This window comes from Chiroxiphia lanceolata, chromosome 7 (genome assembly GCF_009829145.1).
Source record: "Chiroxiphia lanceolata isolate bChiLan1 chromosome 7, bChiLan1.pri, whole genome shotgun sequence".
Lineage (NCBI taxonomy): Eukaryota > Metazoa > Chordata > Aves > Passeriformes > Pipridae > Chiroxiphia > Chiroxiphia lanceolata.
In genome coordinates this window covers 8,466,957-8,486,397 of record NC_045643.1, presented here as the reverse complement: position 1 = coordinate 8,486,397, position 19,441 = coordinate 8,466,957, and the positions used below count along the sequence as shown (strand labels likewise).

The window sequence follows — 19,441 nt, the reverse complement described above, 5'->3', positions numbered from 1 at the left end:
TACAGATTTCTACAACAATTACTAACAGCAGCTGTAAATTCACCACAATCTTCCAACCTTTCTATACTTCACTTCAAAAGTGTGGAAGAAGCAAGAGATCCAGTGCTGCTGAGTGAGTACCCTGGGCAGAGTTATCCTGCAAGACAGAACGTAGCAGTTCCTTGCAGTGTCTGTACAGTCTGCACTTAAAGCAGCAACCACTTGGACTTACAACGTTTCAGCAGAAGCAATGGTATTTTTTTCCACATACTAAACCTCCCTTTACCTTTATCTCCAGGAAGAAACACTCCAGTGAGTCATAACATAGAAAGTCTCAGTGTAACTGGGACTGACACGTGAATGGTGTTGTCTCTGACCCACTTTAGTCTCCTGAAACTACTGAACAGATCACACAGCTGCAGACAGGCAGCTCTGAGGTGCAAATTAGCAACTGCTGTGCTGGAATGGTTGCAAGGTTGTGCTACATGCCAACAACCTTTAGTTATGTTTAAACCGAAAAGCTGTGGGACAGTGACATTAGCAATTAGTTTAAACCACTTGATTAAAAGCAGTATCCAGAGAATTTTGATCACTTTGAGGGGTTTTACAAACACTGGTAAACAATCGTGCCTCCCACTCACAGTCATATGTCCGTGTAAGCTACAAAATATTACAATAAGGATGGAAGCTAGATAGGAGGAGAATCAGAACTCATGTGTTAGTCATGCTAGAGATTCATTCAAATCACACTGTTCTGTATTGTTATAAGCTGGCAGCATCCCCATAGTCCTCTCCAGTTCTGTCTTTGAAACATGTGTTTGTTGGGAAGTTCTAGTGTCCAAAGCAGCATAGACATGTGCATCTCCCCCCTGCCCATCACCATCCCACTACAGTGCAATCTTTTAAAAATAACCATGACCATTTCCTACAGAATATGGAAAATTTGTTGTTCTTCTAGATTAAGGATATAAAAGATTAAGAATTAACAGTGAAATTTATGCAGACTGGGGAAACTTTTCTCATTTCATATAAAAATTTTGAACTAAGTCTTCAATTTTTTTTCGTCAGAACTGTAGAGAAAAAGGCTTTCATTTTGGCAAAGTAAACAAACCTGAAATAAAACTGAAGATACTTCTTCTGATTTTACATTTTAGTTTCTTTCTTCCATAATTTGTATGATGAACAAAAACATATATAAATCAGGATAGAATTGTTAAGGATAAAAGGAGAGAAAGAGATCACAAAACAAAACATGGAATATAACAGGTTTGTGGCACAAAGCCATTTTTAAAAATCACATTTAACTGGCTGTAATACTGTTCTTAGGGAATCAGTCCAAACCCTAATGTTAGAAAAGTTGAGTTTGAAGAATTTTCAGTGAAAACTATGTCAAGGAAAGACTTACACTAAAGAACTGGACTGAAAAAGGTTACTGTGGAACACTGAGGATGACATGCTGCCTCTTAAGGAATCACATACAAAATAAAAACTTCTTCTCCAAGTCATACACCACTGTTGTGTATATTTAACCTAAAACCCAATCACCTGCTCTTTTTGCAGTAAGAAAGATACAGATATAGAGAAAGCATAGGTCTAGGAACAGAATTTTATTTGATTCTAGAAAGCATCATGCAACAAATCTCATTTTTTTAATGATCCTTGCCCAGATTTGAGATGAAAGATTAGCATTTACAAAGTAAAAGGATGCAAAAGTAAGGTTAGCACCATAGGAAGAATAGTCTGCTCTTTACAACTCCATTGAATAGACAGTTAGAAAATAGAGGAAAAGAAAAAAAAAAAAAGCTAGTGACTGTGCATTTTTATTTTTGACATCCTAGATACTTAAATCTAAACATCAAGACACTACGGCTCTCCTAGTATATCTAATAATTCATGTTCAGCAAAACTTGCTCTGTACATTGAGAAATATTAAGAGTCAAAAGGTAATTGTCACAAAGTACCAGGTAATATGCAAGGTAAAAATTGTAGAGGTCCAGAAAAAGAAAGGAAACAAAAGAAAGTAAAGTGAGGAATTTGTCCTTGTTCCAGTCTTTTGCAGATATGGCTATTATGACTTGCTGCAAAGATCAAAAAAAATAGAAGGGATGTGTACTGGGTCTGGCTGGGATGGGTCAAATATCCTAATATTATGCTGTAATACTCTAATTTCATGGGCCAATTATCCAGATGTTTTTAATCTAAACTCTCCCATTTCCTACCTGCAAGCAACTCCAGGATTACATCAGATTTCAAATATTTGTTTTCCTTACTTTTGTATTAATTTTCAAAATTTGCTCCTTGTGGTTCTTACTGTAAAGTTTTCGAGACAGTAAACAGTTTTACAAACCCTCCAATCTTTCCCAAGCAGAAATTCTAATACAGGATTTAGGAGTTTTAAATGCTGCATTATTATGTGCTGTCTTCTTAAGGCAATGGAATAATTCCTTTCAAGTATTAATTTTGCATTGCAAATTGATTCTAAAATTTCCTTCGTAAGCATCTATAATTACAAAACATGTAAAATTATTTAAATTTTGTTAAACTATTAACCTGACTCAATTATTAGAAAAAGAGTTCGAACTACAATTATAAGGAAGATGCAACTTTTTCTCAGAGTTTGGGACATAGAGCTTTTGAATTACTCCCACCTTTCAAGGTCACACGCTTGGACTTTTAACAGAAGCATTAAAGCAACCAGTTAAAACAACTGTTTTGTATCCAAATCATAGCAAAACTGGTTAATCCCAAAGCAGAACGTGGTATTACCCAAACCAGCTGTATTTTTCAGACTGATGACCATTAGCACTTCAACATCTATTGCAATAAATGATGTTTTAACGCAGAGAGCAAACAATAACATTGAACTAACCCAGAGGAGCCTTCATGGCCATGAGCACCGTGTCACTTCACCACCAGGAGAGTAATGAGACTATGAACTTTTCTTCATCTTTCTTTTATTTATGCTTGGACTTCCAGCACTGCACATCAGATAGCCAGGGTCTTAACCTGTCCTATATCAGACTGCAAAAATACAATGTGCTTCCTCCGCTGTCCTTGCATCAACAAATCAAACAGTCACATCCAACAAACCCTTCACTTGAGTAGTTACTTCTATCTAGAAAAGCATCTCTCCTCTTAAGGATTTCAACTAATGCTTCTGGCTTATAAAAGATTAAGTGCAATCAGTTACACTGAAGGTTGATAATGCGGCTCTTGATTGTATTTTCTGTGCACGCATTTACATCAGGCACACAAGTTATATAAAATAGTCTGGAGTACAAAAATATGGTTATAACACAGGAGTACCAAACAGCACAGAATTAGAACTGTTTTATTACCATAATACCTATTTATATACAGACCCTCAAATTAAGGATTTTTTTAAAGTATTCTTCCCAAATTGACAACTGTAGTGTACACTCTAAAAACTGCAAATTAACAACACAGATCTATTTTAACCCCTACACTGTCTATGCAGTCTGCACCAATCCTCTCTCTTCCACACAAAAGTGTATTATAAATAATTTTCACAAAATGTCACGTATGTTTTATTGCACATTGTACATGCCAATATTTAAAAGAAAGGCTCAAACCTTTCACTTGATAACTAACTGTTTAAATAACTAGCATTTACTTGTGTTATGCATTTTTCAGGCTCTAATCTTAACTGATAATTTAAAAGAAAAAAAGCAGAACAGAAACTATGCCTTGAACTGTATAGCTTTTGTGAAGGAAAAAAAAAAGCGCTTCTTAAATTTTGCTTATTTCTACTTCATAAACTTGTTATAACCATCTGACCTAATTAAAAATGCTGTTTCAAAATTACTGCATTTTTTACTATAAAATTATGCATGTAGCTGTTTGTATAATCACATATTCCTTCTAGTTTGCAGAATTAGATGTTTCTGTGCTGCACTGATGAAAAGGTTGAGTTACATAGGTCCTAGTGTGAGCTACAGGAGTCGTCGTATCAGCCTCTGTTCTGCCGGTTTCCACAGCAGTGGGAAGTGAGGAGCCTGTCAGAACACCTGAACAGGTCAGTATAAAAAGACACTGGGCACAGGAGGCCATCAAGCATCAAGGCCATGTTCCTGTTAAGCGGATCTCTAGACTAAGGAATACGAGTAATTGGTCATTAATATGTGGGTTTATGATATGCTGCACTAAAATACGACCGCTAAACAAAGAGAATGATTCGTGTATGACAGATATGTGCCAGCTGGTAAAAATGCCTAGCCGGATAAAAATCTGCATTTTGAGGGTTAAAACATGAAAAGTCGATTGATCAAATGTTTTGCCAAGGGTTTCTAAAGCTATTAGCCATCAGCAGCTCCAGAAAGGGATGAAAATAGCAAAACCAAACAACTAAAATTGCACTATTACAAAGAAACAAGTCCATGAAAGGAGAGTCACCAGCTGCAGTTAAGGGACAGCCACTTCAAGAAGCCGATTGTTTTTTCGCTTGCAAGTTGGGATGTTGCCGTTTTTCTGGCTGCCTTGTATGAACTTCACACACACTTTGTCTTGTTTGAACTGGACCAGAAACCTGGGAGAGGGAATAATACAGAGTTTAGTTAAAGGTTGGAAAAAAACCCCCCACATATGAAGAGCAGAAGTCTCTTCTTCTTGGTTCCAAGCATCACTCCAAAGGATGTAATTTTTAGCTCTGTAGTAATAATAAAGAGTTGGAGAATAAAAAGAAAAAAAGACATCGTTTACGGTACAGCTTTAACCTCCTTCAGGTAGTATCTAATAATTATTGCCTTTTGCCTATAACTGTGGACTTTTTATAACAGTTAGTTTGCTATTCCTTTAGAAAAAAAAGCAGTTTAAAACAGAATTTCTAATGTACCAGAAATGCAGCAATGACTATTTCCAACTGCTTCACTGTCGGCCAAAGGAACTTCTGTTTCCATGGAAGGAAGCTAAATACTTCTATAGCAACATCAGGAGCGCCATTCTTCTGGTTTATGCTTAATTTACTACATCTGGTATTTTAGCAACTCTCATATGTCTAATCCTTAGTTAGCCTTTATAGCCCCCCTGCTCGCCAACTGGGAGAATTCACTTCCTTCCCAGCAATTTCCAAATTTAGACATTTTCTGCAGTTCAGGGTAAATTAATCTGGTTTTGACTCTTCGCTTTTTACTGGAAGGGAAATTTCACTGAATGTGGAGAATTGCTCTGAAAAAAACCCACCCCCAACAGGCTTCTGTGGAGCCTCAAACCTCTCCCCGATCTGGGTAGTGAGATTAAAAGCAATAAACAGGGCAGTGCTGCCTTTTGGCTCACATGCAGCGGTTGCTGACCTAAAAAGTCCTTTGTAATACAGCCGATTTTCCCTCTTAGCATCCTTAAAAAGTCCTCCAGCAGAGGCCAAAAACTTCAAAGAATTTGCTCTGCAGCCGGAAGCCACAAATCAAGCTGACGGCAGAGCTCAGGGGAGGAAGTGGCCTCTGCTGCGCTGAGCTGCCCTTCGGTCCCGCTTTCCTGCTGCACAGTCCAGACACTCAGGACTCGTTCAGCGCTCCCAGCCATGCAGGCAGGCATCCAGAAAACATAGGCAGGCCTCACAGCCAGCATCACATCCCCAGTGCTGCATTTTCCTAGACCCACTGTTCCAATATTATACAAACGGTGTGTCTCTTACTAAACACGCCCCTTCACCAACAGTATTTTTGCTTATATCAGGTCCCTTCCCAAAAAGCAGTGTAGCGTAGCCAAAATAAGGCCAAATTCTCTTCTCAATCTTTAGCTGTGCTTGTATCTAAATGTTCTCTTGCATGGAGAAGAGAGTTCTGCTTCACCGTTGAACAGCTTAATATTATTTAGTCTGGATATACTCAATACAAGCCATAGACACTTGAATGTTTTTAATCTGCAAGGCAAGAAACAAAAACACATCCCAAAAAGCAAGACTCCCAGGAAGCAGGCTGTTTTCCAGACGTAAGGCAGGCAGGCAGTCCAGACTAGTGTAATGCATGCTTAAACTTTGTTTTAGTAGTTTATTCCTTTGTAGCCATCATTAAACTAGAAACTTATTGGGGATAGCCACACTCTTTTAGAGACTAAAAACACACACACCCTTGAGCAAATTAAATTACATCTGGCAACAAAGAACAAAGGAAAATGGCAGATGTTATTTTCAAGGAAAGAGCAGAATTAGCCTTTAAATAAATCCTTAAATCTGAACAGATACCAACTGTACTCACTACCATGACTCTAGAATACACACAGTGCGGTGCAGCCAAATAAAAGGTTCAGTTTTTGCCTACAGGAATTTTACTTCACTATTGTTAAAGGGTTCCAAATTTTCTTCTGTATCCAAAATGAATAAACCCACCAAATCAACACTACTGAAAAGAGTGGCCCTTCCACAGAACAAATGGAGTGCGTGACAATGGTGGACTAAGTGAGGGACTCTTACCCAGCAAGCTTTAGGAATTCACACACACACACACAAACACTTTTATTCCATGGCTATAAACACTGCAAGTGCAGTCCTTACTTAAGGCCAAAATATGAAACTGTACCAAGTAGAAAGAAATACTAATTTGAGATGCAAACTTTTTTATCAAAGGAAGCTTTTTAGCAACCAGGAAGCCCCAAACAACAATAGGTGGTTCAAACACCATCAGCAGGAATTTTAAGAATATGTTTTTCACCTTCAAAAAAGAAAAGGTAGAGCTTTAAAAACCTAAATTACTAGTACCATCATTGAGTTGAGGAGGAGCTTTGCATTCTGTTTTGATTGTTTTCAGTAGAACTTGGCACCTAGTGTCCACTCTAATCTATAAATCTCATAGGAATTTGTGAACTTTTCACTCACACACAAAACAGTTCTCTCAAATGTAGCATCTCTTAATTATTTCTACAGCAGCAATTCTGTTTCACAAGCCTATTTGAAACTTTAGGAAAAGCACATTTTCTCTAATGACTTTCAAGGAAATAAGAGGCAAAATGAATACTAGAAATGAGTACACATTGAAAATTTGACTCTTCTTTACAAGTATTCTGTCAAGAGAAAAGAAGTATTAGCTACACAGCAGTGTTTTGTTATTCTAACATTAGACACTTGGCTTCTTAGCATGTTGCATTGAAGCAAATCCACTTTTAAGCAAATAAGAAACATACTCATCAGATATCTCAATGTTGAGCTTCTGTTTGGTTTGGCTGAGAGTAGTGCGGTAGAGTTTAGTGGCCATTTCAATAAGGTGATCGCTGCTGAGCAGGAAATCTCCTTTAGTAGCTGCTTCTGAACCCTGAAACAGGAAGGAAACTAGTTAGGACTACCAAAACCTGGAATGTGACTAAATGCCAGACAAGCAAGAAGTTCTACAAAGAGTCTTCTCTTCCCGGTTCAATGAAACAACAATCTTTTGTCTTGAAAGTTAAATAGGGAATGCAGTGCAGTGTATAGAATCAAAATGCAATTCACTATAAACCAGTTGAGAAAGGTTAAAAAAACCCCTTCTGACACTAAAGGAGGGTCACCCTTATTTGTCCTACAAAACTCTAGTGTTCCCATGTCCACCTCCTGGATAAACCACAGCAGGCTTCCAGTATTTGCAGAAATGAACAGAAACAAATTACCAACACCAGTATGAGGATGAAGGCGGTGAGTATTGAAAAGACACTGTATATAACAGTCTGCAAATCCATTTAAGCTAAAATATAAATGCCAACTTAATGATTTTAGCAGAACAATGCTGACAGCGCAGTGAAGCAAATATAGCACTGAACTAAGCTCTTTAGAACTCAGTAACCAAATTAACTGTGCCTTAACAAGGATTTCTTGGCATCCCATAAAGAAGAGAGAAATATTCTACCAGTCTATGTAAGGAAAACACTGCTACAAGGCACCTGAACCATATTACAAATGGAAAACTCTGATCCTGAAGAGGCTACAGTGAAATATGAAGTCTGATTTTCACGAGTAAAAAATTGTTCATAATGTAGTAACTGTTCCCATTTGGTTTGAACAGTTTTAAATCAAAGTTTTTGCAGATATGACAAAGTTCAATAAACTTCTAAACCTATAGGCTAACCACTATGATTTAGTGCTACAAGATAATTAACAAATGGGTTTTACATCACTGCTTGTAAAATGGTCATATTCTTGTGCTATGAAGTTGTAACCAACCTCCTTGAGGTGCACTGCAAAGAAACCATCATTCTGAGAGCTCATGGACACTTTGGTAACATCTCCCAGTGGAACCTCTGACTTGATAGTTCCATTTTTTTGATCCGCAAGAAGAACGTTATTTTTGGTTAATAAGAAAATCCTGGATGTAGCCTGTGAAAATGCAAAAATGCAAATCGTTACCTACACAAAGAGAGAAGTGGTCTTCACTGAGCACCTACTAAAGCCCCAAGGAGTTCATAGAGTTAAAAAGCTTGGCCCACATTAGCAAACATGAACATTTGATGTTCAGTAAAAGCTGCAGATCAGTTAAAATCAGGTCATATTTATTTATGTGTCTAATTATAGATTGAGAAGCTTAGCTCATTTTGGCACATATGCTTAGGTATAAACAGTTCCTCTAATTACTAGCTTACAGTTATAAAATTCAGAAAGTAAAACTCTGAAACTATGTAAATCAGGATAACCTCATTTCTCATGCTCTGTCAATCTCAAGGAAAACCAACACACTTTTTCAGTGATAGCTAATGCAGGACCAAGCCTCAATATTGACCATTATTCACCAAAACTATGTTGCAGAACAACACAAATCACACAGGTATTTTCAGTGTTCTGTTTTGTCCTCCCTTTATCTATTGGCATAACTCTTTAGGAGGAAAAGCATTCATATTTTCAAATGACAAATATTTTTAAAGCATGAAATGTGTGTTCTTAAATTTGTCGCAGTAAGAAAGAGAAATGAGAACCTAATCTACACACAGCTTTTTTTCCTGTAAAATTTTAAATAATAAAATGTGGATTATAATGAAGACGTAGCTCTCTTAAGCACATGGAACCATAGCTCATTTTTTTTTTTTTTTTTAATCTTGAGAGCTGTAGCCTATGTAAGTACAGGAAAGATACTGTTTTCATTTAATTAGTTTCTTCTAAACTGGAAAATTAACTTGGCATCAACAACAGGCAACCTTATTTCACTCCTACAAATGCATAAATGACATCTACATCTGAAAAGCTGAGATCTACTACTTCTAATATTTCGACAGATAGAGTGAAAGCAATTACATTTACTAGAGTAGAATAATACTTCCTGTTTTAATAAGTATAATTTAAATGCAAAATCAGTTCTGTGTTGGCAGAATAAAAAAGTACCCACCACATTTAACAACTTTATTCAAATGATACAAGAAACTTGCCTCTTCATTCCAAAGAGCTCTTGATTTCAATCAGAAGACAGGCAAAGCCAGCAGAGTATGCCACTCAATTTTAAGAGATAATAAAATGTGATAATCAGTAGCTTGAGTGACAGTGTGGACTTTGAAAGGTTAAGTTTTCTAAATACTTGAACAAGAATAATATTCTCTAAATGTTTATTTACTTCAGTTGGCAAACAGAAGATCTTAGCTCAGTACAGAGACTGCATTTAGTTGTGATACAATACGGTCTGTTGTCAGTTGATGAGATATATACCATTTTTGTTTGAAAAAAATAAAACACTGAAAACTGCAAACCTAAACAAGATTTTAGTAATCTTTATGCAAATTTAAAACAGGTGTTTAAAACGACCAATCTACAGAAATCCAGCATTTCCAGTCTTGCTCTTAAAAATAGGTATTTTAAAAAAAAAATCCTTAGACTATCACATGACAGAAACGAAGTCTCCCTCTCAATGTATTTATAACAAAAATTATCTACCCCTCTGGATAAAGCAATTCTGTTTTATTACCTTCCCATTGGCTCTATTGATCTTATTCACAACTTCTGCAATAATGATCTTTTCATCCACGGCATCTTTAAGTTTTTTGTACTTGGGGTTCTCACTGATCTCCAAGTAAGCCCCTTGGAAGGGCTGTCCAACACTGCCCAATAGAAGGACAAAGGAGACATGAGTTAGACATGTTAATACCTCAGGGAAGATGCAAACCTCCTGACAGGTTTCATAGAGCATCACAGGCTTCACAGAGCCAGGAGATGCACCAAATACCATTTTCAATGATTCTACACTGCCAGAAGCTTCCCTAGACTTTGACACACCCTCTCCCAGGGAAAGTCACTCACTGCTTTATTTTTAGTGAGAGAATACTCTTAAGAAACCAGAAACCTCTACTGATAATGTCTACCTTTTCTACCTGTTCACTCTGGTGTTGGCATTAATCTGTGCCACACAGGCACAGTGTGTCAGCAGAAAATAATGTGGGAATTGCCACAAAGTAATGTGGATGTATCTCCCAGCTTATTATCCCAGGGGAAAGCAGAAAGGAGGAGGGGTAAGAAATGGTAGGTGTATTAGACACAGAATCTTATATACATTAACAGCCCAGTGATGGTGAATAAAGAGAAAGTTATCACCAAAGACAGAAGAGGATGTTTTTTTCCTTGCTCTGGAAACATTTTCCAATTAAATGAGCCAAATTGCTATGGATATCAGACACAAGTACATCCTTGCACATGCAATCAATTGTGATTTAAAATCTCCCAGTAACAGCCTCTGTGAAAATGGAAAATGAAACCTCAGTAGGATTGACATAGTAGTAATACTGACAGGCAGACTTGAGTGAAGGACATGAACTTACCTTCAAGATCCGCTGTTGTTTGTAAAACAGGTAGCAGCTCTTTGTCAAGACCTGCTGTGCCTGCATATCCCCCCATTTTTATCCACCCTAGGGTGTTAAAGTAAGGACTTCACTATAGGTTAAGAATTGGTGGATAGAGTCACTGCTTGCTTTGTTAGCAAGTCAATTTAACTAATCACTTTGATTGAAAACCAGTCAAAGTACTAATGCAAAGCTTTGCCAAGACTAGAGCCCAAGAGAAACGAATATATTATGTGGAACAGCACTGCCTTTGCAATTGCATCTCTGGTACACAGGGAGATAGATGGGAGAGAAAAGGAAGGGTACTGCAATTTTAGCATTCACAAAAAGTTCTTCTCTGTTCTTAAATAATTATATTATACACAGAAAATTAGTGTCATCCTATGAATCATTATCATACTAACTAACCAGAAAGTTTATACAGTAATTTCCTCTACCCTTAGGCCAATTAAAAAAAAAAAAATCACCCCCCAAAAAAACAGTAGGCACTAATCAGCTCTGAATACCAGACAAAAAGAGATGGAAATAATTGTAAATGAGTGCAGGGTGAGGAAGGCATTCCAAGTTTCTACCATGTTGGAGCTTTGGGGGGTTTTTTTGTTGTTGTTTTATTAATGAGCATTATGAAACCATAGTCACCAAAACAGTACATCCCCCGTGGACTTTGTCCCTAACCAAATGATGACAACTTACAAGCTAAAACTGAAATGAATCAACAGCTACTCTCTATCACATATGCCACTTAAGAATGTCTTGGATGGAAATAACTCATATATATATATATATACTGCTTTATAATATTTCACTGTTCAGTGTTGGTGTAAAAAGTAACAAACTAGGGATACAAATAGAATTTCTTCCTTCCCAAAGAGCTCTACACCAATCAGATGGAGACTGACTAAAAGCAAAAAAACCCTGCTTCCTCCTAGAAAAGTCCAAAGGCATCACCGTTCTCTTTTCCCAGCAGCATTAAAAGGCATCCCAAAGCAAATAAGGAGCAAACCACAATCTAGCCTATACAGTCATTAAACAAGTGATCTACTGAAGAGAAAAAGAGAAACAAAACAGAAACATAGACTGAGCCTATTACAGGGAAACGGGAAATGGTTCAATAAAAAAATTACACAAACCAAAACCAATAAAACACACAAAAAACCAAGCAGAGCTTGTCCACACATGGAACTGCTCTCATCAGATTCCTGTTCCTCTGCTGAATCTTGCTTCTCACTCTACAGTGCCTTGGTTCCTACTCAGTTCAAACTACGGCTTCTAAGAGAGAACTCTCCTGAGATGAACAAGACCTTTGTTTCCAAGAGAAACACAATTTCTAAGCTCATATTGACTCAAAAGTGTAAATCAACTTATTTCAAGGACATCAGATGTCTCTTTTGTCAGTTTCACTGTGCACATAAAAACCTGTATTCCTTAAATAAAATCAGATACTACTGCACTTTCTTGAGTAATGCCAGCTCTGTAGATAGCAATGACAAGAATCTGTTAGTTTGTAATAAATAACTCAGTCATCTGAGAAACCAAAACTTATTTGCAGAGATTTTTCATTATTAAAGAAAAAAAAAAAAAGACTCTAAAACGTAAATAGCTGCTTTTTTTTCTTTAAGTATCCTTTCAAAAACATATACTTTAATGTATGTAACTCTTACATTACCTAGTCTTCACCTTAGAGCATTATGGTGAATGTACCAAGTTGGAACACAGGAGAGCTCCCTGGGGTGACACAGTCACAGCCTTTCAGCTCACTCTGCCTTTATTGGTTGCAGGAAACAGTGTGATGGAAACTAGGGGAAAGGGTGGGAGTTATTCCCTTCTGCAAGCTCTTCAAACTTTTACGATGTGAACGGGTCACGGGGAGTTAGAACAACAAATCATCATGGATTCTGGACATAAGTGCTTGGTACCACAGGATTAGTGGGCTGCAACAACATCTAAGAAGCAAACTGAGGTCAATTTTCAGGACTGTAAAGTAAAATGATGGAGGGACATTGTCAAACAAGAAAAATGCACTTTCCTGCTTAAGATAAAAAGCAAAATCTTGCTTAGTTTCCTAAATCTATATAAGGACACTGAATTTATTGTACACTAAAAGCAGCAGAACCAGTCATTACCTGGCTGGATATAAAGCCTTCTTGTCCTTGAAAAGTTCACTTGCTTCCAGTTTTTCTTCATATATAAGCTTCTGCTGATCTGTGAACTGATCTCTGTACTTTTTACACTACAAAACAGGATACATTAAACAAACCATAAAATTATCTTTCCCAATCACAACAGCACCACAGACTAATGTTTGCTCATTGCTCAAGATGCACATTCTTTGTACGCTTCTGAAGTGACTTGGCCCCATCCTGCATTGCCACTGTAACAAACAGCAGAGGTGTTTTTCTCCTCTAGATCCATTCTAGATGCTTTTGAATTACACCAAAAACAATATATAAAAGATCTCGTGTAAGCACGTTGCACTTGAACATGAGCTTAATCTATCACATACAAGTTATTGGAAGACTGCACTAAAAAGTTTCACAGAAACATACAGACAGTTCCACAACTGTGGAAGTTTATATGGACAGAGAGAAAGAAAAAAAACACATCTGAGAGGATGAATTTTGCAGGCTCAGAAAGAAAAACTGTTCCTTGACAATTCACAGAAAACATACCCCTCAAGGTCAGCACTTGTACAGATCTCACCATTCTCTCCATCCAAAGATCCAAAACAAATTTCAGCTAACCACAGTTCATAAGTAAAAAATTCCACCCAGTACTTCCAACGCTGGTCTAAGAGCTAGTCCCAATCCTAGCCATGGACACAAGTATTACAAGCTATTAATTAACAGACAACAGATATACTGCTTTACTGTAAAAGCTGATGGCAGGAAGCAAACCTCTCTCCCCAGCCCCAGAAAGTTATATCCAGGATAGTTATATCCATTTCAGGCCAAAGATAATGATCGAGAACCATACGTCTTCCAAAGGAATAAAATTATCCTGGCTGGAATGGAAGGAAATACATCCTAAAAATAGGCCCTTTGTGAACTGTTGAAAATCACATGAAGAAGTTCTGTACAGACTGGATCAGAATGTGTCCTACCCTCCACAAATGGAAAATCCTCTTTAGTTCCTTGTGAGTTGAATCCAAGAAAAGGTAAGGCCTCGCTGGCCAGTTTTTATCTATTGGTGATAAAGAAGGCATCTTTTTCTTCATTTCCAGGAAGTATTTTTGCATCTGTGATAAAATTGAAACAAGATGTTTTATTAATGTTCAAATATCAAGGTTATTGAAATATACGAAGAAAAGCAGATGCTCTGTGATTAAAAATACAGTTACCAAACTGCAACTCAGCTCTCATAAACCTGAATAGGGATTTAAAAAGCCAGGTATATTGAGAAATGCAGATTTATGTGTAAAATACTTACAGAAGTATGGCAAATACTTAGCACCATTCTTACACCTACAATACTATCACTAGCCTTTCTTTACAATGTCAGAATATTAACTTGTCAGTTTTCCATATGCTTAGCTTGGACATTTCCTTGCAAAGACTATCAAGGCCATAACACAGCTGTTACATTTGATAGAAAATTAAAAAAAACACAGAAAATGTAGATGTGCTTTGTATGGATATATACATACAAGTCTCTGAAGGGTAAATTCATAAATTTTTCTTCCAGCATTGGCTCTGAAGAATTTCCTGTACTCTCTACGGACCTGGAAAGTTAAACAAACCCTCAAAGTGAATACAAAGAATGGATTCGTTTGCACAGGTACTCTTTTATAAAGGTATATGGCAGAAAATACTAAAACAAGCATAAATACATGCAAAAGGTTCTCAGAAATAGGAACATTACCTGGGTACACTTAAAATATATGAAACAGACCATGGACCAAGAAGTCTGAAAGATACCTCGGCTGACCTGAGTTCAATCATTTGCAAATTTAACAAGGAATCTGAAATACTTCCCTCCAAAAAGGCAAGCGATTCAAACATTGTTGAATTCACAGTATTAATTGATGTTCAATATGCTTTTGTATAAAGTTGGATTGAAAAAAGTGAGGTACATTCAGTGATATAATTTTCTTGTGTCTGAAGTGATGCTGATTTGATGTTACATACAGAGTTAATTGGTGAACTTTTTTGATTTTTCTCCTTTTAAGATTCTTAATACACAGACTTTTCTAAAATAAAAAAGGGATTTTTTTTTTCAGAGCAGACTTCTGCATTAAAAAAGTTCTTTTCACACAAGCAGTCTTCATTCCAAAACAAAAATAAGATTTTGGTGCTTGATAAGAGCAGAGAATTAACACAAAGGTTGCTTAATGTCAGCAAGCTTGATATTTGCTCCTAAAATTTATTTAGAAAAACAAAAATCAAAAAAGTGATCGGTGAGAATAATTTTTGCAGGTGATACTAATTTTTAGGATATGCTTGGAAATGCAGGCTTCAGAGTACTTGTTTTGCCCCTTGTATTTCTATCAGTGCTGATTAGCATAGATCAAAATTCAGAAAAGGCAATTTGAGAGAGCCTGACGGGTTTGCAGTTTTATGTGACTCCCAGGTTCACATCAAGTCAACTGAAACATCCCCCAACTCTTTTTTTTATAGTTTGGCACAGCCTGCAACACCTATTATGAGTTTTGGGCAAAACCCAGGGAAAACATTGTGGCTTTGCATAATTCACCCCACAGCAAAATTTAGTGGTTTTAGCTAACTCACTATGTGTTGCTGGATTATCTGTAACCAGAAAATAAAGGGAAACCCATAGAATAAAACCCCACATCAACTTATAGAAAAAGAATTTCCTTGGCTTACCCTGGCACTCCTTTCACCCCATGCATTTTAAAATAAGCCAGCATTTGGAAAGCAAGAATCTGTCACCATTTTGGGATCAAAACCACCCCACAGATAAACAAGTTTTGCTTGATTATGCATTAAGGTGCATCAACAAAACTGGCAGCATTCAGCTGTCATCATTCTATGCAAATTCAGCATAGAACTTTTTCCTCCTTTCTTTGTAAGAGAAATTATTAGAGTTCTTATTCACTCATTTTCTGTCAGGTTTAGTTCTCTGTAATTAGTGTACATACTTTATTACTTATTCAGGGATGGAAATTAACACACTCAAAGCCACTCCAACCACAATCATTCCAAATCTCACCATGTTCTCACAGTCTCTCTTTAATGATCTTGCTTTATATTATTCTTTGTAAGCTGCAAGGTGTGCAAATTAATTTGGAACAAAGGGACTAATATACACCCACACATCCTATTGGTGCTGCAAGGAAGCTGCAAAGCAAGCACTGAGAAATGCAAGCTGCTCCAGAAAAGCCTAAATCTGCAAACTACCACAAATGCTATTAAAATCTACTTATCATACAATTAAAAAAAACCAAACAAACAAACAAAACCAAAAAACAACAAACCAATAAAATCCTCAACAATTAATGGTTTAATCTCGATCATTTGTATCAGCTTTAAATCTTCAGCTTTATATGTCATGGGTGAAAATACTTTGCCATCAAATTACCTGTGCTAACAGTGATGTATTGGAATGACAGACTAGGGCTGCATTCAGAAAAATCTGCGTATTTCAGGTGAGATAGAAATTGGAAATGCCACTTACATGATTTAACAAATACATCAAAAACCACACCACAGACAGGCAGAAACATATTCCTGCTGTAATGCTCCGTAAATGTTTTGCGTTCATCAGTTTTCATTTAAATGTTGCTGTTTGATATAAAACGGCCTCTGAGTTCTCAGGAGGGACATTTTCTTGTTTTAAAATCATAAAAACAGACCCACTTTGGCAGTAGTACCTGAAGTGTGAAAGTGTGATTCTGATCTGCAGAATGACTTCTTAAAATGGCTCCTTTGTATTTTCCAGCTCTGGTTTCCATGTATGTATTGTAATGCCCATTTTTTTTTTTTAAATACAAATTAACATGTATTATAAACAATTTTACGTTTTCTAACTATTTTTCCCATTTCATCATTGTTGGGATGAATATAAGAATATGAGAGCTGAACTTTACTCTGTATTATCACATAAATTGTTCCTTTTATTTTTCTGTAGTCTACAATATCCCTATTAGCAGAAGGCACTCCCAGCCAAACAAAACTGATTCAGATTTCCGCAGCTCTTCAGGACTGCATGTGTAAAACTGTGTTATGTAAATCGTTTGGGCACAGACCCGAAACCTCTCAAGATGCCATTTTCATAGTCTATTTACAGAGCAGAACTACATTTTTCCAGATTACAGATGTGTTTTCTTTTGCCAACCAGTCCTTGAAAGCAAGGGATGGAAAACAGAAGACTTTTGTACATCTCAATTTTTCTGGGAATTCATGGCTGTCACAAGGTATAGGTAGCTGCATGCAATGCCACGCCCCAAAAAGGCTGCTGGATGCAACAGGACCTTTCATTAGTTTTACACTGTGCCCTCGACACTGGGGTCAGGGGTCTAATGTGAGCAGCAGTGAGAGTCAGACATCTGCACCCCACTTCCCATTCAAACAAGCAGAGGTCACAATAAGAAAATACATCCTTGTAATCTTTACAGATAGGACCTTTGCCAATGTAGGTCAGGTTTTTTAAGTCAACAACTGTAATAGAGTCCTTTAATCTGACATTTGTCTTTCACTTGAAAACTGCAATTCCTGATATGACAAAAAACACCCGATGCCTAAATGCTGCTGTAAACGAGGCATTTTCAGCTTATGAATTTTTCAGCAAAGTCCATGACAAAATTAAACAATGGAATTCTCTGTAAAAAAAAAACATCCCTACTTGTGAGCCCACACAACTGCTTGAGTTAGTAAGATGCCACGCTTTATTGAGTTCACGTTGACAGATGGGAGTGTTTGAGAAAGTACCTTCAGTCCAAGCCAGTAAGCCCAAATGACTGCAACAGCATGCTTACGCCTAGCCTCCTCCTTCAAGCGTTTCAACTCCCTTCGAGCCTAAAAGGTTTAGATAGTGAACAAAAGAGACAGCCCGATGCAGGTAGCACATCAACCAGGAAACGGCCTCTCCCAAACAAAACAGCCAACTTACAACCAAGGGATAAAAAGATGGAAGGACAGCATTCAACCTTTAACACCCAAGGTGTCAGTGTGAATTGGTGTGAAGCCACACAGAAGGTCAAAAAAGCTTCCACTGCTGTTTAAGTGGCAGGTACAGGTAAGAATTTTGTCTGATCTATTACTATCAGCATTCCTCTCCTTCTCTTCTGTGCCCAACTCCCTGTCAGTGGTAAGAATCCCATAACTCGATTCTAATCGGAGAGCTTTGCCTGCAGTTTCATGATCAAAATGATGCGTATGCAAATCAAGACTTACCAAAATCTCACTACCTAGTCACTTCTTTCACTGGCAAGTGCCTGGGCAGAACAGAATCAGCTCTGAAACCACGTATGTCACGATGACTTTCCAGCATTGTAATGAGAGCTTTTATTCTGGAGGTTATTTTTTATTTTGACCTTTATGTATTTAAAAAAAAAAAATTCTCCAGCCTGGTAAATTATGTCTGCCTATGGAATTAAGGGGTAGAAGCCCCCAAACCTAGTGCATTCCTCATGTACAAAGAGGGAGGCACCTACCTACCTTTCATAAATCATTCCCTCTTAGGAAAGCAATTCACAAAGTATTCTAACCACAAAGGCATGTGTGGGCAACCTAACAGAATGCCACATTTTAGGAGATATCAGTAGTACCTGATGACAACGTTCAAGTAAAAGGAAGAGTTCCAGCATTACAGGCTCAGTCACAGCAGCTCTTGCCATATATCTGCACTTGTCAAGTTACAAGTTATCAGACTTGTGCAGCACAGTTCCAGCCTGTGCCAGTCACGCTCCTCTGATGCAGCTGGAAAGGTTAATGTGTGTTAGGTGTAGACTCTAAGATTACACTCATCTGCCGGGAAGAAAAGCTCCTACTACACAGCAATGTAAAAACAACAACTATGCAAAGCTAATGCCTGTCTTGTGAAAAGGAAGGAAACTTGAGTACTTGAAGTTCACTCTTGGGTTTTTTTGTTGGTTTTTTTTTTGGGGGGGGGAGGTTATAAAGCAAGTGATTTCTGATGATAACTTCTAGAAATTTTTGTTCCACATATTCCTCTGGAAGAAGATAAAGTATCACACCAATAAAAAGTCGTCTCTCTTATCAGAGACTAATTGTTTTTCAAATATTAATTCAATTTAGATTATCAACTTTAGATATATATATATATTATTATATTTCAACTATTTATATTTAAGGAATAAGGAGACAATTTTTCATAAATTCCTGTGAGCCAATTGATAAAAATAATTACTAAAGCCATGTTAAAAATTGTCCAAATCTACTAAACATTTATATGAGGAGCTTTAACAGAGTTAAGACTATTGCATCCACTTTCTGGAGATATCTTTTAATTCTAAAGAACACCTTAAACCTAGGAAAATAAATATCAATTCTGCAGTACTGAGTGATTTTTTGGTGAAAGGAACTCTGGTTAAAAATAAATTCTCAATGCATTGTGCTTAAATGAATGTAGAGGAAGCAGTGTGTCTGTCGAACTGTGCAGTTACCTAAATATCAAGCTAGAAGTGAAAAGTTCCAGAGGCTCTCTAGTATGAAGGAAATTTTGTACATGCTTGTTTGGATTCACAGGGCTGCCATTTCACTAGAAATCTAACAGATTTATATAAAAATAGCCAAGGTCAAACTTAGCATTA

General features: G+C 37.0%; 1 protein-coding gene across 6 annotated transcripts in view; it reads right to left on the bottom strand.

Annotated features, from left to right (window-relative positions):
• Positions 1-1,567: 1,567 nt before the first annotated feature.
• Positions 1,568-19,441, bottom strand: part of MYO1B (myosin IB) — a 112,922-nt gene continuing 95,048 nt past the window's right edge. For 4 of the 6 annotated variants that reach the window (XM_032692902.1, XM_032692903.1, XM_032692900.1 and 1 more), the window contains 8 exons: positions 17,598-17,684; positions 14,357-14,431; positions 13,814-13,948; positions 12,837-12,943; positions 9,846-9,978; positions 8,123-8,275; positions 7,114-7,241; positions 1,568-4,525 (listed from right to left, as the gene is read on the bottom strand). In XM_032692902.1, coding sequence (XP_032548793.1) covers positions 4,402-4,525; positions 7,114-7,241; positions 8,123-8,275; positions 9,846-9,978; positions 12,837-12,943; positions 13,814-13,948; positions 14,357-14,431; positions 17,598-17,684 — 942 coding nt within the window. In that variant the 3' untranslated portion in view covers positions 1,568-4,401. The remainder of the gene's footprint in view (positions 4,526-7,113; positions 7,242-8,122; positions 8,276-9,845; positions 9,979-12,836; positions 12,944-13,813; positions 13,949-14,356; positions 14,432-17,597; positions 17,685-19,441) is intronic. The other 2 variants (XM_032692905.1, XM_032692906.1) reach the window with 1 other exon arrangement.